General features: G+C 43.4%; 1 protein-coding gene across 1 annotated transcript in view; it reads right to left on the reverse strand.

Moving 5' to 3' along the window:
* The window catches only part of LOC109933430 (centromere protein J-like), a 67939-nt gene that overhangs the window by 30918 nt on the left and 10043 nt on the right, over positions 1 to 26978 (reverse strand). The window contains exons 2-3 of the mRNA XM_048600951.1: positions 24744 to 24888; positions 15853 to 15952 (exon numbers count right to left, since the gene is read on the reverse strand). Coding sequence (XP_048456908.1) covers positions 15853 to 15952; positions 24744 to 24888 — 245 coding nt within the window. The remainder of the gene's footprint in view (positions 1 to 15852; positions 15953 to 24743; positions 24889 to 26978) is intronic.

Genomic DNA, 26978 nt, shown 5'->3' on the forward strand with positions numbered 1-26978 from the left:
GTTAGATAGACTTTTAATTGACAAGGGAATCAAGAGTTATGGAGGTCAGACGGCCGGAGTTGAGGCCACAATTAGATCGACCATGATCTTATTGAATGGCAGAACAGGCCTGAGTGAGGGGAGAATCCTTATTTACAGAATCCCATGGCTTTTGGTCAGCCTGTGCTCCTGACTAGTCAAGCAATTAAAAGTTAAGCCTAAATGAATAGCAATATTCTCACCATATACGAGTGTGAATATTGGTTGGCAATCTGTGATAAAATAACAAATTATTTACCATCATGGATAATTCTGGTGAGTGAAGGGTGGGTGTTGCATTACACCCTTGTTGTACCAGGCTTGAAATAGACTATAAATTATAACATTGATTAAACTGGCTTGTCAGACTTTAATGTACATCAATGTACGTCTTTTAATGTACTTCTGTGATATATTTCTTAATCTTACAAAGGGATTCAAATGCTAAGCATTTCAGTGGGTCAAACTGAATTGGTGGAAGGTAGGTTAATGTAACTAGGCATAGGTAGAGTTAAGAAAAATAGGGAGAAATTTAAAGAGGAGAGTAGGTGGAGACCAGGGGATGGATTGGAGGAAAACGGGGAGACGGCTAGGGATGGAGAAGTGGGTTGGAACAGCAAAGAACAAGGAACAGTACAGAATAGGAACAAGCCTGCCACCTACCAAGACTGCACCAACACGATGCCTTTCTAAACTAAGAATCTTTTGCCTCTGCACGTTCTGTATCCCTCTATTTCCTGCCTATTCATATATCTGTCAAATTCCTCTTAAACATTGCTATTGTATCTGCCTCCATCACCTCCTCTGGCAGCACATTCCAGATATTTACCACCCTCTGTGTAAAAAAAATTACCTCTCACATCTCCTTTAAACTTTCCCCTTTCCCATGTCCCCTAGTAATTGACATTTGTACTGTGAGAAAGACTATCCATGGCTCTCATAATTTTGTAAGCTTCTATCAGGGCACCTCTCATTCTTCAATGCTCAATTGAAAACAAACCAAATTGTCTAATCTCTCCTCATAGCTAATACCTACCAAACATCTTGGTAACATCTTGGTAAACTGTTTCTGTATCATCTCCAAAGGCCTCCACGTCTTTCTGGTAGTTAGTGACTAGAACTGAATGCAATATTCCAAATGTGGCCTAACTGAAGTTCTATACAGCTCAACATGACTTGCCAGTTTTATACTCTGTTCCCCAACCAATGAAGGCAAGCATGCCATATGCCTTCTTGATCATCTTATCGATTGTGTTGCCACTTTCAGGTAAGTGTGGACCTGTATAACTAGATCTCCCTGAATGTTGATGCCACTAAGGGCTCTGCCATTTACTATATACCCCCTCCTGCACTAGATCTTGCAAAATGCATCACCTTGCATTTGTCTGGATTAAACTTCAACTGCCATTTGTCCGTTCAAGTCTCCTGCCTATCTACATCCTGCTCTATCCTCTGGCAATCCTCCTCACTATCTGCAATCTTTGTGTCTTCCACGAACTTATTTATCAGGCTACCTTTATTCTCTTCTAACCCATACATATATGGGATCCGAGCACTGATTTCTGTGGAATGCCATTGGTCACAGATCTCTAGACAGAAAAACACCCTTTCACACTACTCTCTATCATCTATGACTAAGCCAGTTCTGCATTCATTTTACCAGATCACTGTGGATCCCATGTGACTTCACCTTTTGTATCAGCCTGCCGTGAGGGACCTTGTCAAAGGTGTTGCTAAAGTCCATGTAGATAACATCCACTACCCTGCCCTCATCAATCATCTTTGTCACTTCCTCAGTGACTCAATCAAGTTTGAGAGACAAACCTCCCTGCATAAAGCTATGCTGCCTATTGCTAATAACTGCATATTTTTCTAAATGTGAATAAATCCTATCCCTAAGAATCTTTTCTAATAATTTCCCTACCACTGGTGTAAGGCTTACTAGCCTGTAATTTCCCAGATTATCCCTGTTGCCCTTCTTATCAAAGGAACAACTTTGGCTATTCTGTAATCCTCTGGGACCTCTCCTGTGACTAAACAGGGCACAAAGATTTCGTACAAGGCCCCAGCAACTTCCGCACTTACCCTTATCAACATCGTGGGATAGATCCCATCAGGTCCTTAATGCTTTTCAAAATACACAATGCCTCCTTTTTAATATCAACATAACCCTCATGAAACTCACCATCTACCAATTCTTTTTCCTTTGTGAATACCCCAACGCAAAGTATTCATTAAGGACCTCAAACACATCTACTGGCTCCATGCATAAATTCGATCCTTTGTCCTTGAGTGAACCTACCCTTTCTCTGGCTACCCTCCTGCCCCTTACACATGTATGAAATGCTATAGGATTTTGATTAATCCTGTTTACCAAAGACATTTCACAGCCTTTTTAGCCTTCCTAATTCCTTGCTTGAGTGTTTTTCTGCTATCTTTGTATTCTTCCAGAGCTATCTGTTTCAGTTTCCCAAACCTTACATAGGCCTCATTTTTCTTTTTGACTCAGGTCTTAATTTCTCTTGTCATCCAAGGTTCCTGAACCTTGCCATCCTTATCCTTCATTTTCACAGGAACATGCTGGTCCTGAATGCTAGTTAACTGGCCTTTAAAAGATTCCCGCATACCAGATGTTGATTTACCCTGATACTGTCACCCCCAATCTATGTTCCCAGTTCTTCCTTAATATAGTTGTAGTTAGCCTTTGCCTAATTTCATACTTTCACCTGAGGACTACTCGTATCCTCATCCATTAGTCACTTAAAACTTACAAAATTATGCTCACTGTTCACAAAATGCTCCCCCACTGAAACTTTGATCAACTTGCTGGGTTCATCCCCTAATGCAGGTCTCGTATAGCCCTTCCTCTAGTTGGACTATTTACATATTGTTTCAAAAAACTGTCCTGGACACACTTAACAAATTCCCCCACCATCCAAGCTCTTAGCATTAAATGAGTTCCAGTCAATATAAGGGAAGTTAAACTTACCCACCAAAACAACACTCTTGTTTTAACATTTTTCCATAATCTGTCCACATATTTGTTTCTCTATCACCTACTGGCTTTTGGGAGCCCTGTAGTACATTCCCATCAAAGTGACTGCACCCTTCCTATTCCTGAGCTGTTCCCATATAACTTTGCTGGATGAGCTCTCTCAGGTGTCCTCCATCAGTAAAGCTGTCATATTCTCCCTTATCAGTAATGCAACTCCCCCACATCTTTTACATCCCTCTCTGTCTCGCTTGAAACATCTAAACCCAGAACATTAAGCTACCAGTGTTATCTCTTTCTCTCTCTCTCAATCAAGTCTCTGTAATGGCTACATTATTGTTATATGTATTAACAGAAGCTCCAAGTCCATCTGCCTTACCTGCACCGCCGACATCGCTCCGACCACCGCCCCCACAGCCACCAGCTCTAAGCCAACCCCAGCCCCAAACCCTGCCAGGTCTTCATCATCCCCGCTGACCTCCTCCTCACTGAGGGCAAACGGTCAGTCCTCAGTAAAGGGCTCACCTTCATCACCCTCCACCTGAACATCAATGAATACCGTTCACGCTTGGATGCTGAACAGCTTTATGCCGCCTCCGCACCTATTTCTTTAAGGCGAGTCTAACCCACCCTCTACAGACCCCTTCTCCCGCCTCCAACACACCCCATCCTCCTGGACACCACCATAAGGCCACCTACCCTCCCTCGACCTCTTCATTTCCAACTGTCGTTGCAACATCAATCGCCTCAACCTCTCCACCCCTTTCACTCACTCCAACCTCTCCCCCACAGAACGTGCAGCCCTCCGCTCCCTCTGCTCCAACCCTAACCTCACCTTCAAACCCGTGGACAAGGTAGGCGCAGTTGTGGTATAGCGCACTGACCTTTACATTGCCAAGGCCAGGCGCCAACTCTCTGATACCTCCTCCTACCGCCCCCTCGATCATGACCCCACCCCTGATCACCAAAACATAATTTCCCAGACCATCCATAACCTCATCCACCTCAGGTGACCTCCCACCCACAGCCTCCAACCTCATCATTCCCCAACCCCGCACCACCCGTTTCTATCTCCTTCCCAAAATCCACAAAGCCGACTGCCCCAGCGACCCTGTGTCTCTGCCTGCTCCTGCCCCACTTGACTCTGTTTTCTCCCCCCGGTCCAGGAACTCCCCACCTATGTCCGGGACACCACCCATGCCCTCCACCTCCTCCAAGACTTCCAATTCCCTGGACCCCAACACCTCATCTTCACTATGGACGTCCAATCCCTATACACTTGCATTCCCCAGGCAAATGGCCTAAAAGCCCTCCGCTTCTTCCTCTCCCGCAGGCCCAACCCCCTCCACCAACACCCTCATCCGCTTAATCGAACTCATCCTTACCCTTAACAACTTCTCCTTCAACTCGTCCCACTTCCTACAGACTAAGGGGGTGGCCATGGGAACCCGCATGGGCCCAAGCTGTGCCTGCCTCTTCGAGGATATGTGGAACAGTCCCTCTTCCGTAGCTACACTGGCACTATCTCCCACCTCTTCCTCCATTACAGTCGATGACTGTATCGGCGCTGCCTCGTGCTCCCACGAGGAGCTTGAACAGTTCATCAACTTTACTAACACCTTTCACCCCAACCTCAAGTTCACCTGGACCATCTCTGATACCTCTCTCTCCTTCCTGACCTCTCTGTCTCAATCTCTGGTGACCACCTGGAAACTGATATCTATTTCAAGTCCACCGACTCCCACAGCTAACTAGACTACACCTCCTCTCACCCACCTTCCTGCAAGAATGCAATCCCCATTCCAAATTCCTCCACTTCCGCCGCATCGGGGAGGTGATGGCCTAGTGATATTATCGCTGGACTGTTAATCCAGAAACCCAGGTAATGTTCTGGGTACTTGTGTTCAAATCCTGCCATGGCAGATGGTTGAATCTAAATTCCAAAAAAAAATCTGGAATTAAGAATCTAACAATGACTATGAACCCATTGGCAATTGTCAGAAAAACCCATCTGGTTCACTAATGTCCTTTAGGGAAGGAAACTGCCATCCTTACCTGGTCTGGCCTATATTTGACTCCAGACCCACAGAAATGTGGTTGACTCTGAACTGCCTGCTGGGCAATTAGGGATGGGCAATAAATGCTGCCTGGCCAGCGATGTCCTCATCCCATGAATGAATAAAGAAAAAAAAATCTGCTACCAAGATGAGGCATTCCACTCCCAAACATCCCAGATGTCCTAATATTTCAAGGACCGCAACTTCCCCCCTTCAGTGGTCAAAAATGCTCTTGACTACATCTCTTGCGTTTCACACATCTTTGCCCTCATATCCCCTCCCCGCAACAAAAACAAAGATGAATCCCACTTGTCCTCACGTATTACCCCACTAACCTCTGGATTCAACGTATCATTCTCCGCTGCTCCCGCCACCTGCAATCTGACCCCACAACCAAGTACATATTTCCCTCCCCATCCCTATCTGCCTTCCTTAGGGACCGCTCTCTCCGCGACTCTCTTATCCGCTCCACACTCCCCGATAGCCCCACCACCCCCGGCACCTTTCCCTGCAACCGCAGGAAGTGCTACACCTGCCCCTACACCTCTCCCCTCACCTCCATCCAAGGACCCAAAAAAACCTTCCACATCAGACGGATGTTCACCTGCATATCCGCTAATGTAGTCTATTGTATCTGCTGCTCCCGATGTGGCCTCCTCTACATCGGTAAGACCAAGCAGAGGCTTGGAGACCGCTTTGTAGAACACCTATGCTTGGTTCATGACAAACGACAAAACCTCCCAGTCGCGAACCACTTCAACTTCCCCTCCCACTCTCTGGACAACACGTCCAACCTGGGCCTCCTCCAGTGTCACAACATCGCCACCCGGAAACTGGAGGAGCAGCACCTCATGTTCCACCTTGGAAGCCTACAACCAAATGGTCTCAATGTGAATTTTACTAGTTTCAAAATCTTCCCACCCCAGGGCTCATCCCATGACCAACCCTCCCTCTCATCCCCACCTCCGTGACCTGTCCGTCTTCTCTCCCACCTATTCGCTCCTCCCATCTCACTGACCAATCCCCACCACTGTCTACCTGCACTCACCTATCACCATCCCACCTACCTTCCCCAGTCCCACCCCTCCTCTCTCTATTTATTTCAGAGCTCCCTTCCCGCTCCCCCATTTCTGAAGAAGGGTCCTGACCTGAAACATCAGTTTTCCTGCTCCTCTGGTGCTGCCTGGTCTGCTGTGTTCCTCCAGCTCCATACTGTTTTATGCCTTACCTGTCAGACTCCTTACATTAAAACAAGTACATCTCAGACTGCTAGTCCTGCCATGTTCAGTAACCTCTCCCTGTCTGTTCTTCCTCTTAATCTTAACTAACCTCAGTCTCTAATTCCTTCTCAGTTATTGTACTTGCTGACCTGCTGCTCCGGTACCTGCTTCCCAGCCACACTAATTTAAACCCTTCCCGTGCAGCACTAGCAAACCTCCCTGCCAGGATATTGGTGGACCTCCAGGTTAGGTGCAAACTGTCTTTCTCATACAAGTCCCACTTGCCCTGGAAGACATCCCTATGATCTACATAGTTCTCCCTCCTACAGCAGATCTTTAGCCACATATTTAACTGTACTATCTTTCTATTCCTACCCTCACTTGTATGTGGCACAGGACGTAACCCGGAGATTACAACCCAGGAGGTCCTACTGGTTAACTTCCTACCTAACTTCCTGAACTCCCTTTACATGACCTCATCTCTCTTTCTGCCTATATCATTAGTACCAAAATGAACCACAATCGCTAGCTGATCACCCTCCCTTCCCCTTCCTGTGCCCACTCTGAAGCATCGTTGACCCTGGCACCAATGAGGAAACACACCATCGTTGAGTCTCTTTTGCAGCCACAGAAACGTTAGCCCCTGACTGTACAGTCTCCTTTCACTACTGCCTCACCTACACTTTCAACCCTCCCCACTATATAACAGTTTCAGTATTGATGTCACTGATCTGGCTGCTGCTGCTTTCCCAAGAGGCCACCCCCTACAACAGTATCCAAAACATCATACCTGTTTGAGAGGGGAATATCACAGGAGATTTAAACTCTCCCGTACAGCACTAGCAAACCTCCTTGCCAGGATTTTGGTGCACCTCCAGTTTAGGCGCAACTTGTCTTTCTCATACAAGTCCCACTTGCCCTGGAAGACATTCCAATGATCTACATACCTAAAGCTCTTCCTCCTACAACAGATCTTTAGCCACATATTTAAATGTACTATCTTTCTATTCCTGCCCTCACTGGTAGGAATGCTTTACCTGCCAGGCTTACCAGTCTCCTTGGTGGTCACCCAACTCTTCTGTATCCGTGTATCTCTTAGTAATGGTGTGACCAGCTCACTAAATCTGCTATCCACAACATTCTCAACCTTATGGATGCTCAATAGTGAGTCCATCCACAACTTCATGTAAGTGTCCAGGATTTTCCGCATATTGCAGGAGAAGCATTCCACTAAACTATCAACAAAGTCAGCCTTATCAGCTACAGACAATAATCCAGGAACTGATTATGCAACCTGACTCACTAGTCACCAAAGTCAGGTCTCTCGCTCCCATTCTTTATTCCTAGCAGACTATATCAATAAAAAGTAAGCACTTTATCTCTCTCCAAGCACTACTCACTCAGTCTGCAAACCTGGTTCTTGAGCGCCAAGCCTATATAACTTTTTGAATCGTGATGTCACCTCCGGAGCTCCCTCCCTAGATTCAGATCCACACAGACCCAGGTTCATTCTCCTTCATTCTGTTGCTGCTACTGTTGCTGCTTGGACTCACCTTGGTCCAGGCCACGCTTCTCAAATATTTATCCTGCTACCACTGCTGCTGTTCACCCTTGGATTCACTCTCCTTTGCTCAGTTGCTGCTGTTGTCATTGCTCTGACTGACCTCCAAAGGAGGATAACTATCTCAGTGTAGAGGAAGAGTCAACAGAGCAATCTATAGTGGGCTTAGTTGGTGGGGGGCAGGTGAGGTGAGAAATTTAGCAGTAGAAATAGACATCAGGTTGGGAAAGTGCTGGAGAGTGTGCTTTTGTTTAGGACATGCAGAGAAAAGAAGAGGTATAGCTGAGAAAATAAAAAAAATGCATGGTGAAGACACCCAGTTATAGAGTCAAAGTCATATAGTCATACAGCATGGAAGCAGACCCTTCGGTCTAACTAGTCCATGTTGACCATATCCCAAAGTCAACTAGTCCCACCTGCCTGCACTTGGCCCATATCCCTCTGAACACTTCTTATTCATGTACTTATCCAAATGTCTTTTAAACATTGAAACTGTTCCTTCATTCACCACTTTCTCTGGAAGTTCATTCCATACACGAACATTCCACTGTAAAAAAGTTACCCTTCATGTTTTCTTTAAATCTTTCTTCTCTCACCTGAAAAATATGTCCCCTAGTTCCCTCGACTTGAAATTCCCAACCTTAGGGAAAAGGACCTTCTGTTCACCTTATCAATAGCCCTCATGATTATATAAACCTCTATAATGTCACTTCTTAATCTCCTATGCTCCAGTGAAAGTCCCAACCTACCCAGCCTCTCCTTACAACTCAAACCCTCCATTCCTAGCAATATCCTGGTAAATATTTTCTGAACCCTCTCCAGCTTAATAATATCCTTCCCATAACAGGGCATGGCACCAGAAGAGGCCTCACGAAAGTCCTGTACGATCTCAACATGATGTCCCAACTCCTACACTCAAAGGTTTGAGCAATGAAGGTAAGCATACTAAATAGTTTCTTAATCACCCTTTTCTTTCTCTCCACCACCTCCCTCCAACTTTCTGCTGTCACTATGTTGTCAGATTGCTTGTTTAACATTCAGTCTTTAATTGTCTCTAGTTAAATATTGAGAAAACTTTAGCCACCATCAACCCTGCCTTAAATTCCATACACAGATCATTGATTCTACCTCTCTTCATTTTCTGCCTCAGGTTTAACCCTAATATTTTTAACCTCAGCTATTTCATCCTAAGTTGATTTTGAATCTTCAAATCATCTCCAGCATGAAGACATTTTACTCCAAAGTTGTAAAAATACTCATCTCTATGCTTGCCTACGTTCATCTGCTGCTGAAAACACTGTCTCTGTGCTTGGCACCTCCAGTTCTCTCTTTTTTGATGTTCCTTTACATGGCATAATATAGTATTTACAGAAACAGAATCAGGTCATTCACCCTAATATTTCCATGCCTATGTTTATATTCCACACAAGTCTCCTTTCATCTTTCTTCATCTAATTCCATGAACATATCCTTCTTTTCCTTTCTACATTATGTGTTTATCTAACTCTCCCAAGAATTACATCTTCTATTTGTCTTAATGACTCCTTATGGTAGCAAGTTCTACATTCCAAGCACTCTCACAAGAACATAAGAGACAAGATAAAAGCCACATGCTATTTACCTTCCCAAGTACTTGTGTACCTGCATACTGATTTTCCAAGTTCCTTGTACAAATAGACTTAGGCTTTTCGAATGTTAACATTTACAAGTTCAACATTAAAATAAAACATCAAACTATAGAGGCTGAAATTCTAAAACAAAAACAGAAATTGTTGGATGGTTGCAATTACAAAATTTAAAAGTCATTCGGATAAGTACATGAACAGGAAAGGTTTGGAGGGATATGGGTCAGGAACTGGCAGGTGGGACTAGTTTAGTTTGGGATTATGTTCGGCATGGACTGGTTGGACCGAAGGATCTGTTTCTGTTCTGTGTGACTTTGTGACTCTATAAATTCAGCAACTCTGGCAACTCAACATTTTGGGTCCAGTGACCCTTCAATTGTCTGATGAAGGGTCACTAGACCAGAAATGTTGATTCTGCTTTCTCTCCACAGATGCTGCCAGACCTGCTGAATTTCTCCAGCAATTTCTGCTTTTGTATACAAGTTCAAACTGTTTTTAAAAAATATTCTGCATTCTTACAATCAAAGTGAACTTTTTTTTATTCATTCTTTCATGGGACCGTGGGACATGGGCTTCATTGGCAATGTTAGAATTTGTTTCCCATCCCTACATGCCTCGAAATGAATGACTACCAGACAACTTCAAAGAACAGTTAAGAGCCAACCACATTGCAGTGGGTCTGGAGTCACATGGAAACAAAACCATCAGATTTTCTTCCCTAAAGGATATTAGTGAACCAAATGGGTTTTACAACAATCAATGATAGTTTCATGGTCACCAGTTTCATTTGTTCAATTTCAAAGTTATTGACTGAATTTTAATTGAACCAGTTACTGTACTGGATTTTAATCCATATCCTTACAATAGTAGCATAGGCTTCTGGGTTACTAATTCAGTGACTTTACCACTGCACCACTGTCTCCTCATTTCTCCACATTATATTCCAGTTACCATTCTGTTGTCCATCAATCTGTTGGTATGTCTCTAAAGCTTCTATGCCTTCCTCACATCTTGCAGTCCTACCTAGCTTTACATCGTCAGCAAACTTGGATATGTTACACTATCGTTTTGTCTAACTAACTAATCGCTGAGGCACCAACACTGATCCTTGTGGCATTTTGCAAGTTTTGTAACTGGTAAATTCTACTTTGGATTTATTGCTTATTTTCTTAAATTCATGACCACTACTCTGGTCTCACGCACAAACATAAGCATCTTCTTTTCTGGAGTAAAAGGTAAATGTAAATGAGAAAAAGATGTAACTGATGATGGGCGCATCAGACAAGCAATGGTCTGAACAGGAGACAGAGAGAAGTAACAGTCTGTACATGGAGAAGCATGTTCCTAAGGAGGAGTCTAGTAATGTATATAGAGTGACTAAACAGTTGGAACTACTTTATCATTACTTTAGGGGAGGCAATGACCTAGTTGTATTATCATTAGATTATTAATCCAGAAATACAGCAAATATTCTGGGGACCCAGGTTTGAATCCCGCTGTGACAGATGGTGGAATAAAAATAAAACTGGAATTAAGAATCTACTGATGACCATGAAACCATTGTCGATTGTTGGAAAATCCCATCTGGTTCACTAATGTCCTTCAGGAAATCTGCCATCCTCACCTGGTCTGGCCTGCATGTGACTCCAGACCCACAGCAATGTGATTGACTCTCAATCACCATTGAAATGGCCTAGCAAGACATTCAGTTGTAACAATCATTATAAAGTCTCTTCAAGGGCAACTAGGTATAGACAATAAATACAAGCCAGCTAGCGATGCCCACGTCCCACAAACAAATTTTTAATAAATGCTTATGTCCAGATAATTGATACAGCAAGTGAGACAAGATCTACCGTACATTAAAAGAACAGGGACAAACCAAGCCCGAGGTAAACAAACAGGAGGCTAGAAGAACACAGCAAGCCAGGCAGCATCTGGAGGAAAGGAGCAGTCAACGTTTTGGGTATAACCCTTCCTCAGGACTGGATGTGGGGGTAGGGGGGTCTACAGATAAAGAGGTAGGGGAGGGGTGGAGGAAGAATGGTGGTGATAGGTGGACACTGATTGTAGGTACGATCTGATTGGTTGATGGGAGGGATGAATCCGGTTGGTAGCTGGAAGGGAGGGTCAGAAGGTGGAATGGAAGGGAGCAGATTGGGCTGGAAGGGGAGCCAGGGGATGGGTGAGAAGGGTATTTGAAATTGGAGAACTCAATGTTGAGTTCTCCAGGCTGTAGGGTGTCCAGGCAGAAGATAATGTGTTGTTCTTCAAATTTGCGTTGTGAGTTGCTGCAACATGGGACGAGGCCGAGGATGGACATGTCGGAGGGGGAGTGTTCCCAATTCCTCTGTTTTCCCAATTCCTCCATCTCCATCGCCTCTGCTCTGATGAGGAGACATTCCACCCCCAAGCATCCCGGATGTCCACCTTTTTCGAACAACGCTCTTTTCCCCTCCTCTGTCATTCAGACAGCCCTCCACCGTGCCTCCTTCATTCCGCACTCCACAGCTATTAACCACTCCCCTCCAAATATAATTAAGACAGGGTCTCCTTGTCCTCACTTTCCACCCCACCAGCCTCCTCATCCAGCGTATCATCCTCAAACACTTCCACCAACTCCAATTAGATCCCACCACCCGGAACATCTTCCTCTCCCCAACTTCCTCTGCCTTCCGCAAGGACCATTCCCTTCGCAACCTCTTAGTTCATGCCATACTCCCCACCAACCACTCCAACCCACCCGGTACCTTCCCCTGTAACTGTAAAAGATGCAACACCTGCCCACACACCACCTCCCTCACCTCCATTCAGGGCCCTAAACAGTCCTTCCAAGTGAGACAGAGCTTCACCTACTTCTCCTCCAACCTAACCTATTGCATCTGTTGCTCCTGATATGGTCTTCTCTACAGCGGTGAGACCAAGTGTAGACTAGGTGACTGTTTTGCCGAGCCTGGCCTGTAATAGCCAACCTAACCTCCCGGTCACCGCCCATTTCAACTCCCCGTCCGACATGTCTGCCCTCGGCCTTCTCCAGTGTCACAGAGATTTGCAACACAAATTTGCAGAATAACAACTTATCTTCAGCCTGGGCACCCTACAGCCTGGAGGACTCAACACTGAGCTCTCCAGTTTCAAATAACATTTCTACCCATCCCTTGGCTCCCCTTCCAGCCGCCACCTTCTTCCTTCCATTCCAACTTCAACCCTCCCTTCCAGTCACCAACTGGATTCATCAGTCCCATCAACCAACCTGGTCATACCTATCACTACCATTCTGCCTCCACTTCTCTCCCAGTCTCTTTAACTGCAACTCGCCCACCCCCACATCCAGTCCTGAGGAATATATCCGAAACGTTGACTGCTCCTTTCCTCCCGATGTTGCATGGCTTGGTGTGTTCTTCCAGCCTCCTGTTTGTCTACCTTGGATTCCAGCATCTGAAGTTTTTTTTTGTCACAAACCAAGCCAGACATTGGTAACAAACCAGATGCCATACTGGCCATGCAGCAGGTGACAGAAACAATGTTGTCATAGATTAGAAAATGGCCAGAAAAATTCTTCACCACTAATGCCAGCAGAAGTTACTGGCAGATACCACTTGACCAAGCATCAAGGTTATTGATCATGTTCTCACACCCTTTGGATAATACTGTTATAGTTGACTTTCATGCTTTCAGAAAGGACAAAAGGCAGGCCACAGTGATCAACAGTCAGTATACAATGATTGAGTTCCATCTCCAATCAGATATCTTGCAGTACTAAATTATGATGATGATGCTGTGTAGCCGATCCATTATGTTATCACTGTCTTGAAGGTCAAGATATTCACTAATACCCAGTTCATTTCTTTAATGCTATTTGCTTCCTTATTCGATGTTTCATCTCAGATCTCTAAATTCTGTAACATCAGTTGGTACTGATTATAATACATTTTCTGATCTATTGGATCTGATTCACATGGGGAGGCAGAGGAGGAGCTGTTTTGCATTCAGGAATAACACAAGATTAGCTTTGCCTTAGGTCCTGCAGAATTTAACAACAGGAGCCAATGAACATATTTTTGTTTCCATTTTCCACTATTGCCAGCCAGATTGAGGGGTTGGCTTGTTGTCACAATTATGAGCTGCTGGGAAATGGAAGGGCCGGGGGAAATTGGAAAGACTGGTTCTGTGATTTTGTGGCTTGAGGGTAGGAAATCATATAATGGGAAAGGAATGTTGGATTAAGTTATAAGATTTGAGAATCACAAGTTACCAAAATAGGTGGTCAAGAATTAATAAACGGTTTTCAGGTAGTTTATTAAGTTACAACAGTTTAAAAATGATGCATAATCTAAATAGATAGGAAAAATATACAGCCCATGACAGGTGAGAGTAATTTACTGATCCTACAGAATAACAGAGTATGTTGATCTCTGTAGCTTGTAGTGCCTGTATTCTCTTCAGTAGTCTAGGACATGCTTTACTTAATCTTCATCTACCTGAAGCGGTGGAAGTAGTCCTTTTTCCCTTGTCTCTGAGCACCTGTTAATAGACTTTATTTCGAAGGGTTGAAGCTTCAACTTATGTCAATCGGAGTTCTGATGAAGGGTCACTGGACCCGAAATGTTAACTCTGTTTTTTCCTTCACAGATGCTGCCAGACCTGCTGAGCTTTTCCAGCAACTTTGATTTTGTTCCATTTATTCAAAAAGCTCTAGTCAACAACCTGAGAACAGGTAACCAAAGTGCCAGGGGCTCATATTCCCCTTGTCCGTCACTTTAGCTCAATATCATCTTTCATTTCAACTCATGCTTGGAGCCATTTTTTAGCCTTTACTACACACTGATACAGATAAGAGAGTAAAAGGTGCCATTGTATTGACTTAGGAAAGTCAATACAGAAGCCTGAGATAGGAGACCTCAACATTTTTTAGGAACTGATATCATAGATCATAGAATCCCTACAATGTGGAAACAGGCCCTTCAGCCCAACAAGTCCACACCAACCCTCGGAGCACCCCGCCCAGACTCATCCCCCTATAACCCACCTAAGCTACACATCCCTGAACACTACGGGCAATTTAGCGTGGCCAATCCACCTAGCCTGCACGTCTTTGGACTGTGGGAGGAAACCAGAGCACCTGGACGAAACCCAAGCAGACATGGGGAGAACGTGCAAACTCCACACAGACAGTCACCCAAGAGTGAAATGGAACCGGGGTCACTGGTGCCTGCAACGCCTACAATTCCACAAGAATTCTATACTTATTTTGAGAAGTATCATTTATTAAAGGTCGCATTTCATACGTGGTTCATTACAGGTGAGTTTTGCAGGCAAGTACGGGCCACTGAGAGGAAGCCCTCTTGCTTCCACTGGCTCATAGCATTGCTAGAAAGACACACACTTGCTAGATCAAGCAGTCTTCACCCACCTTCAGCAGCCACATTCCCAAGACTCATGCAAAGTGGCCAACAGAATACAAATTTAGAATGGAGGCAGGATACCAGACATGGAATCTAATTAGAATACTTAAAAACTCTACTAGAGTCATAGAGTCATAGAGATGTACAGCACGGAAATAAACCCTTCAGTCCAACTCGTCCACACCGACCAGATATCCTAAATTAATCTAGTCTGACTTGCCAGCATTTGGCCCATACCCGTCTCAACCCTTCCTCTTCATGTACCCATCCAGATGCCTTTTAAATGTTGTAATTGTACTAGCCTCCACCACCTTCTTTGGTAGTTCATTCCACATGGGTACCACCCTCTGCATGAAAAGGTTGCTCCTTAGGTCCCTTTTAAACCTTTCCCTTTCACCTTAAACCTATTTCCTCTAGTTCTGGACTCCCCTACCCTGGGAAAAAGACGTTGGCTATTCACCTTATGCATGCCCCTCATGACTTTACAAACCTCTATAAGGTCACGCTTCAGCCTCCAATGCTCCAGGGAAAATAGCCCCAGCCTATTCAGCCTCTCCCTGTAGCTCAAACTCACCAACCCTGGAAATACCCTTGTCAGTCTTTTCTTAACCCTTTCAAGTTTCACAATATCCTTCCTATATATCTCCTGAGAACAAGGTGGTTACTTGCCCATATCCCTCCATCTCACCTCCATTAAAACTGGAAAAGAGAGAGTTCAAATGAATTAGGTTCAGGTTTGAAATATTTAATATTTTAACTTCCCACTTAATCATAAACATACTCATTGTTGACATTAAAATCCAAACTCTCCCTGATTACTACTGATCCTTTGTAGGAACTTCTTTCAATGGTTAATATTAAGTGGAATTACTTGGCACCTGATTTCTATGCATCTTTCTTGAATGTTGAAATTATAGAATCACTTCAACCAACAATACAATTGTGTTTGGCACCAAGGAAAATGACTTTCTTACCTGTGGATCCTGTTGAATTAATTCTGAATCGACCTTAAGTAGTTCTTCAACAAGATCTTCAAAAGTCTTTTGCTTTTCACTAATTCCAGGTCTGATGGGTCTGGGAGAAACAATAAGTGGGCTTAGATTAATATTATGTATTTGTTTTAAAATTCCAATTTCTGGTAATCTCTATTAGCAAAAAAAAGGAGTAGAGTCTAACCCCTGAGAGCAAGAGTGGAAAGTCAACCAACATCAAAACAGAAAATACTGTAAAATCTCAAAAGATCAAACAGCATCTGTGGAGAAATTTCCTGGATGCTGACTATTCATCATAAGAAATTTTTGTATTTTTAGACTTGCTGCGGATAAAATATGTTAACAAATTGGCTTAGCTTGCATTCTATGGCTTTGCTGTTTGTTCGTCTGTGATAAATGATTTGGAACATTCTCAAAAATAGCAGTACTACAAAATGAAACTGAAGTGAAGGGCAGCAAAACATTTTCTCTTGGCTCATTAAGATAGTTGCCTTTAAATCCTGAGAAATGTAAGAAAATGTAAAAACCATACCATTACAGGTTGCTTCACACCTAAATACTGTGCTTTGTCAGCTGTAGCTCAGATGGTAACACTCATCTCTCTCAGTCAGGAAGTTGTGGTTCAAATTTCACTCCAGTGGTGTGATCACAAAAATTTACACAATCTACAACAGTATAGAGGGAAGGTCTTCAAACAAAGCCACCACAAAACAGAAAACTATTGTCCAAAACAAAATAAAATGGGCAGAATCATCCCACCTAAAGGACATTGGCCACAGTAAAAAAGTTGGGAAAATCATATGAGATGGCCAGCGAGGAGCTTCTTGATGTCAACAGCAAAAAGTCCCATTTCCCAAGCAAACTTTGAACAGTTAGATGGGATTCTTGCTAGGGAGTGATATTTGCATGTATTAGCATATTATTATTAGTTATTCTCACCTCATTATTATGCAATTTTTTACTTTTGAACTGTTGGATAGATATTAGAAGGCAATAATTTACGTCACGAAAGTCAGAGCAATTACTTGGCAATTCGGATGTGCTGCTTGCCTCTCCAGACTTTCATCTTGGCCACCAATATCTCAGGGCAGTATGGGCAGTGACTGCATGCATCCCCTTTCCACAAACCTTGGCATATAACACATGACAGCCTTACTGAAATTCTCATAGTACATCTCCAACCCACTCACAGTATAGTTCTACACTTCAATACCGCACTTTGGAATACACGAGCACTTTTCATTAGAATGCAGTTGTAAGGACATTTTGCACATATGTTTAGCCACTTATCTCACTTTAACTCATGGATTGGACCCAGACAGCATCTCAGAGCAGCTTGCTCACTCTCGTAGAACTCACTCATTTTATGCCAACTTGGATGCTCACAGCACCCCTGCCTTGTCTTTTGGCATTTTCCTGCCTTAGCCATGGAGCGAATATGTTACTGTATAGTTCCATGCTATGTCAATCTCAGCATGCATCGGCAGTAAATGCAGCAAATACACTGCATGTGCATAAATCAAATGGCCATGTCTCAAAGTCTAAGGGGAGTTGCTGTCAGTCAGTGGACCTCAGTACAGTCAGTTATGGTCAATGTCAGTTCTCCATCCAGGGGCCTGGACACAGTCAGGGTTACTTTTTGGGGAAATCATGGTCTGTGCTGTGTTAGGGAAGTTGGAGAAATAAATTCTGGGGATTAGAGGTAACTTGGAAGGCAGAGGGAATAAGAATGGTGAAGATATAAGTGGAGAAGGCAATAGTGTATGGGAGGACATGGAACATTGTGGAGGAAGGGTATGTTGTTGTCAGCAGTCACCACCTCTGTGGGGTCAATGGGGAATGAACCTTGCAGCCCAATGGTGAGTAACGCTAAGATATATTGCCAGGACTAAGGGAATCAATGAGGCTGCAGGCATAATTCCAGATGGTGTATGAGAACATGGAGAAGATCGGACCTGATTGGCTGCCTGGGAGTGCCAAGAAGAAACGGATATTAAGGTTTAAAAGAGAGGGTGGGTTTGATTATCAGGTTAAGACAACCATGATCTGTGTTTTCTGCCATATTCACTGAACTCAAAAATGTGCATGACTACACCCAGAGCGGGCAGAGTCAGAAGGTTTTACCCACATGAGGACATGACTTCTACCTGTGAATGATGCAAGGCCCATCAGGGAGCAATTGCATTAATCAGGCACTCACCCATAATCACAGCACCACACGTGAAATGTTTGCACCGTACAACTGTGTGGGGTGCAAAGGCTGGTCACAAACAACCTTGACCATGCCATTAGTCATTGCAGATTTAAGATAGTCATTTCTGTGAAAACAGAAGAGATCACAGAGAACCTTAAAAGTGGCACCTGCCAGCCACAATTCACAAAGACAGTCCAAGATCTCATTGGCTGCACATGGCAGGGAGCTGCTTCCTCTCATCTTTAACTGTAAGGATTCTCCAACATGTTCTTATTTAATTATGCCTTTCATGGTGATCTGGGGATGGGAGGACAAGTATTCAGTACTCACGTAGCATTTACTATCTCCCACTATCCCTTTCCAGCATGACTGCTGATTCATTCATTGGAATAAGGTCCTATGTCAAAGTTCAAAGGAGAAGTACTCCATAGCCCTCAATGTCCCACTGTATGGAAGTCTATACTAAACTGCCATTTGTATGTGATGTGAATGCTGACTGCTCACATTACTAAGTTCTGTTTCTTATGCTCCCCACATGGGTATATTGCAAGCATGGATTATGGATCTAGGCACAGCAGGGGTTATCATTACTGTTGCCTTAGTGCAACAAAAGCAAAGAGAGATGAAGGAGGAACAGATGTACCAGTAATCTCAGTACCAGTAACAACTTCCAGCGATGGCTGAAGAGTCTCCACATGAAGAGGTCACAGCTGAAAGGCCCATTAGGAGGAGATACAGAAGGGACAGAGTCTATTGTCCTCAAAGCCATTTCAAGATGAGCAAGTTGCCGTGATGCCAGAGGCTACGGATTGTCCGGAGCACTGTCACAGAACTATACCAACTACTGGAGCGAGTCCTGCAACCTAAAGGAGTGGGTGATCATTCTGTCCCGGTGACTGGCAAAGTGATGGTTGCATAAAACGTTTATGCTATTGGCTCCTTTCAAGGGTTCACTGGGGCCCCATGTGGGACTGTCAACCCTCAATCCACAAATGTATCAAGGCTGTTATTAAAACAATTTGTGTCAGATCACACTGCTTTATCTTATTTCCCTGTGTCAAGATTGGAGCTGCAGTCTAGGCAGTAGGCTTTGCCAACGTAGCTAGATTCCCCACGTGTGGGGCGCTACAGACTGTTCACATGTTGCACTGTGAGTGTCATATTAGATGCAGCTGAATTCACAAAAAGGTTCTATACTATCAATGTGCAAATCATCTGCAACCATTCGTACCACATCTTGGAAGACTGCACGAAGTACCCAGGGATCTAACATGATGGCCACGTTTGAGAACTCTCATGTTCTTGTGTCAGTTTGAATACCAGGTGCCTTACAAGGATGGTTATTGGGTGACTGCGACCATGGCTGATGACTCCATTAAGCAAATGCTGATTGAGGCCATTCTTTGATCAGTGCCATGGTGGACAAGATAATGGGCCTCTTGAGGCGGAGGTTCTTAAGTTCAGATCTATCTTGAGGACCTTGTAGTACACTCCAGACGGAGCGTGCTGCATAATTGCATCCTGCACACTCCACAATTGGAACAGGCAAAGAGGGGATGCAATGGATGCTGAATAGCTGGAACAGCAGTAGCAATCTCATGAGGAGGAAGATGAGGAAATTGAGCAGAAGGACTTCACCTTCTGTGTAGTAGAGTACTGCAGCAACAAGTGCAACAAGCCAGACAGGACCTAATTAACAGCCAGTTCCAGTAGATGAGAGCTGGGTGAAGTACCACATTTTGGAAGCTTCTGTTTGTCTATTTATTATGTGCTTCCATTGTTGCTGAATAAAGGTAATTGTTTTAAGTTGTTTGAAGGCTTCCCTGTATGTGATGGTCCCACATTAAATAATGACAAGAATTTGGGTTACATCAGGATTGTGGAAAGTGTAGTATTGACTTTGGCAGAATAGTAATGGGATATGGCTAAGGATGAGTAAGGTATAGGGCTTGGTTCTTAAACAGCAATAGATGTGAGACTGTGCACTTGTATGTGCAATGAAGTGACAGCTTTGTCACCTATGTACCTTGATAAGCATTGGTTTGTGGTTGCTCATTCACTATATGTACAGAGAAGGGGAATTCCAGTCTGCACAATGGCCCTTTAAAGATGGTGCTGTAAATACAAGGATGTGCTGGCAGTGGGGAGTATTTACACCTCCAGAAAATTGGGGAGTATGACAGGCAGGATGCCATGGGGCATGAGACAAGCTTAGAATGATAGCATGACAGAACTTGCCTGGCCTCTTGGATAGAAATCCTCCATGAAACGTGCCGAAAATGATACAGCCAGTTTCTGGTAAGATTTAGCCCAACATTTCTGTAATGAAACTTGAAATATAAAGAAACAAGTGAATTGAAAAGTTCAAGGTTCTTTATATTTGTAGTTTCAAGTAATTTACACAAGCTTGGTGCTTCCTCAGTACTGTCTTCTGGCATTAAAGTGATGTGCCATCTGTTCTTGCAGACAGAAGTATAAGATCACATGACAATATTTTGAAGAAGTGTCTAGATCAATATTTATTCCTCAATAAACATCACAAAAGCAGATTACTTGATCATTTGTTACCTTGTTGGTTGTATGTGCCTGTTGGGTTGAAGCTTCAAGATGAGATGGGAATTAGGATTTAGGAATTTTCTACATGATGTAACCCCACCTTCTATTCTGGCATTGCCAGCCGGTGGGACATTCCTCTGAGGAGAAGGGGAGTCAGGCCAGCTCCTGAAAGACCCAAGGCAGAGATGGAGGCAGGCTGATATCAAATCAGCGAGGTTAAAAAGACCTGTTCTGAAGAAGACTCATAGTGGACTCAAAACATTAACTTGTTCCTCTGTTCATAGATGCTACCAGACTTGCTGTGTATCTCCAGGATTCTCAGTGTTTTAGGTAAAAGGATGGCTTCCATTGACAGCAACATAAGCCAATTTTTACAGATTACTGTAAGGGTCCCTCCCTTCCTGCTCTTTTCCCAATCCCCACACCCTTCACCCTTCCTAACCCTCTCACCCTATGTCTTACAATACCTACATTAACACTTGGAAGTCATTGGGACGGTTATACATTTGTCAAACTATACACAAATCATTTGAATATGCTCCGGAAAAGCCACAGTCTTATTAAAATCTTATAAATTTGTCAATATAACAAGCTCAGGTTCACCAGAACAGCTGTGTATCTAAACTCTCCCAGCAAAATCCATTAGTGGTTTGGAAATCAGCTAAGCCATAAAAATGGACAATGCTACCTAGCACAGCTGTATAACTAAACCCTGCAGTACAGAATCCAGTAGTGCCTTGGAAGATAATCAATAACTCAGACATGTGTAAAAGCTTTCAAACAGTAAACACATGAGTGAGCTGTTCTGTGCGGTATGAAGTCTACCCTGTAAATGCTAAATATAACACATTTGTACTATTTAAAATTATCCCCTTAGTCTGTAGGCTGTAATGGCTGATTAACATTTTGCACTTCCAGGCACATTTGTGTAAATGTAATGTAAATTTTAAAATCAAAGGGACAGGGTAACTTTCTAGCACAGGATGTTGGCATTCCAATGTACCACGGCGACCTATGGTGGTATATGAGGTAATGACTGAACCTTCCCCAGCTGCTATCAATTTGACACTTTGCATGGAGATAATGTGGTAAAAATCTATTAGACCAGATATTCTTAACTATCAGTTCAATGTAAACTCCTACCAAGTCTTCAAACAAATCTTCAAATGGTTCTTCAAATCTTTAATTACATGATTTTCAAAGCAACTGTTAAAATAGAATTTGTGGAATGGTATTTCATAGTAGTTATTGTTATAACACATAAATTTAAAATATTTGCTGAATGAGTAAGTTCATGAGAGGTGTGAGATTCTCCACTCCTTTAATGGTCAACTAATGAGTTAGTAGATGGGCACCTTTAGACATGGCCCTTATTTAAATGTGAGCAACATTTTCTTCAAATTCTAGCAGAATGAAATTTAATGATCTCATCAGGCGTGTCGAGGAAACATTCCCCTTTCATTCTTTCTGTAAAGATCTGAAGAACCCTACATTCAACCTGCACAATCAATCCTTCCATCCCCGCTTCTCAAGGTTATCCATAAAATAGCAAGGAAGGCTTAATTGAACCTCTCAGAGATAGTAAGAACTGCCGATGCTGGAGATTTCTATTTGATTTCTAATAACAATGAAATGAAAAGATGACCAGTTTTTATTTTTGATATAACAAGGTGTAGAGCTGGAAGAACACTGCAGGCCAAGCAGCATCAGAGGATCAGGAAAGCTGATGTTTCGGGTCTGGACCCTTCTTCAGAAATGGGGGAGGGAAGGGGATTCTGAAATAAATAGAGAGAGAGGGGGAGGTGGATGGAAGGTGGATAAAGAAGTAGATAGGTGGAGAGGAGATGGACAGGTCAAGGAGGCGGGGACGAGCTGGGCTGGTTTTGGGATGAGGTCGGGGGTGGGGAGGTTTTGAAGCTTGTGAAGTCCACACTGAGGCCATTGGGCTGCAGGGTTCCCAAGCGAAATATGAGGTGCAGTTCCTGCAACCTTCGGGTGGCATCATTGTGGCACTGGAGGAGGCCCAGGATGGACATGTCATCCAAGGAGTGGGAGGGGGATTTGACTGCGGATTCAACGCATCATCCTCCGCCACTACCGCCACCTGCAATCTGACACTACTACCAAGGACATTTTTCCCTCCCCACCCTTATCTGCCTTCCGGAGGGACCGCTCTCTCCGTGACTCCCTTGTCCGCTCCACACTCCCCAAAAGCCCCGCCACCCCTGGCACTTTTCCCTGCAACTGCAGGAAGTGCTACATCTGTCCCTACACCACCTCCCTCACCCCCATCCTAGGCCCCAAGAAAACCTTTCACATTAAACAGATGTTCACCTGCACATCTGCTAATGTGGTTTATTGTATCCGCTGTTCCCGATATGGCCTCCTCTACATCGGGGAAACCAAGTGAAGGCTTGGAGACCACTTTGTGGAATACCTATGCTCAGTTCGTGACAAACGACTGCACCTCCCAGTCGTGAACCACTTCAACTCCCCCTCCCACTGCTTGGACGACATGTCCATCCTGGGCCTCCTCCAGTGCCACAACAATGCCACCCGAAGGTTGCAGGAACAGCACCGCATATTTCTCTTGGGAACCCTGCAGCCCAATGGTCTCAATGTGGACTTCACAAGCTTCAAAATCTCCCCTCCCCCGACCTCACCCCAAAACCAGCCCAGCTTGTCCTCACCCCCGACCTCATCCCAAAACCCGCCTCCTTGACCTGTCTGTCTTTTCTCCCACCTATCTGCTCCTCTCACCTCAACCCCCACCCCCACCTCCTACCTACCAGCCTCATCCCAGCCTCCTTGACCTGTCCGTCTTCCCTTGACTGACCAACCCCCATCCTAACTCCCCACCTACACTCACCTTTACTGGCTCCATCCCCGCCTCCTTGACCTGTCCGTCTTCTTTCCACCTATCTGCTCCTTTATCCACCTTCCATCCGCCTCCCCCTCTCTCTCTATTTATTTCAGAATCCCCTTCCCCTCCCCCAGTTCTGAAGAAGGGTCCAGACCCGAAACATCAGCTTTCCTGCTCCTCTGTTGCTGCTTGGCCTGCTGTGTTCATCCAGCTCTACACCTTGTTATCTGTTCATTGAACCTCTATTCTGTTCTTAAAGCTGCTACACTGCTTCAACTTTTGGCTACACTTACTGTTCCCATACATCATTAACTAAACAATGGTAAACTGATTCATATATATGGAAGGTGAAAACCTCTCCTGGTTTAAAGAAAATTACTACAAGAGTGAAGTGAGGTAGAGAAGCAGAACGTGTAGGAATGGTGATCCAGAACTTAGAGCCAAAGCAAGTAAAGGCAAGGGCACCATTGGTGAGGCAATTATAACTGAGAATGTACAAGAGGCCAGAACTAAAGGAATGCCAATATTTTGCAGGATTGTCATTCTGGAGTAGATTAAAGAGATAAGGATGGACAAGACCATGTGAAATTTGAAAACAAAGATGAAAATTTTAAAGTCACCATGCTACTTGACTAGGAGTCAAGGGAGTTCAGAAAGCACTGGAGTGTTAGGACTTTCTGGAGGGAGACTGCTGTTGTGAAACTTGAAAGTGTTCAGAAAAGATTTACAAAGATGTTACCAGGGTTGGAGGGTTTGAAGTATACGGAGAGGCTGAATAGGCTGGGGCTATTTTTCCTGGAGCATCGGAGGCTGAGGGGTGACCTTATAAAGGTTTATAAAATCATGAGTGGCAGGGATAGGATGAACAGTCAAGGTCTTTTCGCGGTTGGGGAGTCCAAAACTAGAGGGCATAGGTTTAAGGTGAGAGAAGAAAGATTTAAAAGGGACCTAAGGAGCAACTTTTTCACACTGAGTGTGGTGACATGTATAAAACAAGTTGACAGAGGATGTCATGGAGGCTAGTACCCTAACAATATTTAAAAGGCATCTGGATGGGTATATGAATAGGAAGGATTACATGGATATGGGCCAAATCCTGGCAAATGGAACTACTTAATTTAGGATATCTGGTTGGCATGGATGGTATGGCCAAATTTTGACACACAATAAAAGGACAAACCAAAAATGCTTGAAAATAAAAGAAATCTTTCAATGATATATAAGAGAAAACATTCAGCATGAGATATCCTTTACTCCTACCTTTCCTCTAGAACCCCTCGTTTCTTCGAATTTCCTTGAATGCCAAATGGAGTGACAGCATGTTGCTCTAATCGTAGTTCACCTTTATCCTCATTGATTGGAGAAAGATTCCTAGGACAGTTTTCATCCTCATGGATACACTCATCTACAGAAATGTTGGAATTTAATTCAATTTTTTTTAGGTAGCTGCAACATTATGTCACCATAAATACTTTTATGCGACAATATATCTTGGTCCAAGGATGAAATGTTTCAACAATTCATGTCCTTTTAGAAAAGCATATCCAGTTTCAGATTTGTTAGCTCTTGGATGAGGAGCAGAACAATTTACTTGTTTTTTCCTATTCTGTATCCTATGTTGTATCCTGTGTCTTATTGTACCTGGATGAAACATCAAGCTTGAGAAAAACAGACATTCAAAGGCTAGAAAATTGCAAATTGTGGTGCTAGGGAAGCACAAAGTAGTTTGTGATAAGACAAGATCAGTGAAGATGATCTCAACACTGTGAAGGAGGAAATATTATCAATGAGTACTCTATTCTAAGGCATGAGCACTTGTTAAGAAGATGACTGAAGAAAGATTAAATGTAGATCAAGAGGAAGATTGAGATTGAGGAGTTACACATCCTGAAATTGAAAGGAGAAGCACCTGCAAGCAATTGAAAAGCACAAAACAATGAGGGTGTAGAGAATGAGCAGAGTACCTACCCTTAAGGCAAATCACTAATGCACTATTAGACGTCTTATGTCATTTGGTTATTTGGCATTCTTGAATAAGTATGTCAGTTTATTGATAACTTGACCTGATTCATGAACGGTTTTGCACTATGGACTTGCACTCAAAGAGAAACCAGCCTTATTTCATATTGCATATTTGCTATTTACTACAGAAATTAGAAGTCCATTACATTTACCTTGTTGAAATTCAAAATAGAAACGCAACTGCAGAGTACTAACCAGTTATGTACTATTTATCAAGTGCATGTAGGTGATTTTTAAAACATTTATATGCCTAACTTTGTTTATTGAATCAGCTATCATATGTTGGTGACAGAAGACAACGTTTTCAAGTACAAACTGACTAGAAATCCAGAACCAGTCTAGTAATCCAGAACTCTGGGTGAATGCTCTGGAGACATGTTTCAATCCCACCATGTTAGATGGTGAAAATCGAATTCAATAAATATCTGGAATAAAAATCTAGACTAATGGCTAGCATGTAACTACTGTTAATTGTTATTAAACCCTTTTGGTTCACTAATGCCCTTTGGGAAGGAAATCTTTGCTGTGTGTCTGTAATCACATGTAGGTCACACCAAGCAATGTGGGTGATTGTTAACTGCCCTCTGGACAATTACAGATGGCAATTAGTGCTGGCAGTAAGACAGTAGTGCTCACATTCCATGACCATTTTTGTTTAGAAAAGCACAAACTGGCCATCCTTCAGCGGAATGTGGAGAATGCCATGCAACTAACTTTCTTCATAACACTTTGGGGTGCTTGGGAATATTGAAAAATCTGTTGGTCAGATCAGGAATGATGGAGATTCATTCCCTAGATGAAGAACAGAATAAACTTGGATTTCCAACAGATAGGCACTGAAGAGTTAACCAAATTATGTATATTTACACTTGTACATATTCATACACATACACATAATTGCCAGAGAGACCATGTAGTCAGTAAATGAGTCTCGTCAGGACTTTTACACCTAGTCAGCTCAAAGTTGGATTATCCCAGCCAGAGGAACGAAAGGTATACCACAAGTAGCATCAGTTTTTGATTGGAAAGGTAAAAAGCTAAGTTAATGGGTTCTGCACCTTGTTATGATTCAGCAATTCTACTGGCAAGACCTGGCTTTAGGGAAGCTAAATATTTTGTGAGAACAGAACTGGAATCACCTTCTGAAACTCACTATTGAGGTTCACACAAGATAATGGTTACTTCTGTGATATACCAGAAGAATCCTAACAACAGAGGAACTGTACAGCATCTTCAGAAGGAGAGCAGAAACAAATAATTATGACAATAAAGAAAAGGTATTTGAATTGGGGCAAATAACCCTAGGCAATATATCTTGGACTATAGCAGAACAAGGCAAAGCCGGTCAAGCAATAAGAAACAGAAATTTTGCAAGCACAGGGGCAGGTCTCTGAGCTAATAAAGTCTCTGGTTCAGAGACAGTAGGAACTGCTGATGCTGGAGAATCTGAGATAACAAGGTGTAGAGCTGGAT

This window comes from Rhincodon typus, chromosome 9 (genome assembly GCF_021869965.1).
Source record: "Rhincodon typus isolate 14 chromosome 9, sRhiTyp1.1, whole genome shotgun sequence".
Taxonomy (NCBI): domain Eukaryota; kingdom Metazoa; phylum Chordata; class Chondrichthyes; order Orectolobiformes; family Rhincodontidae; genus Rhincodon; species Rhincodon typus.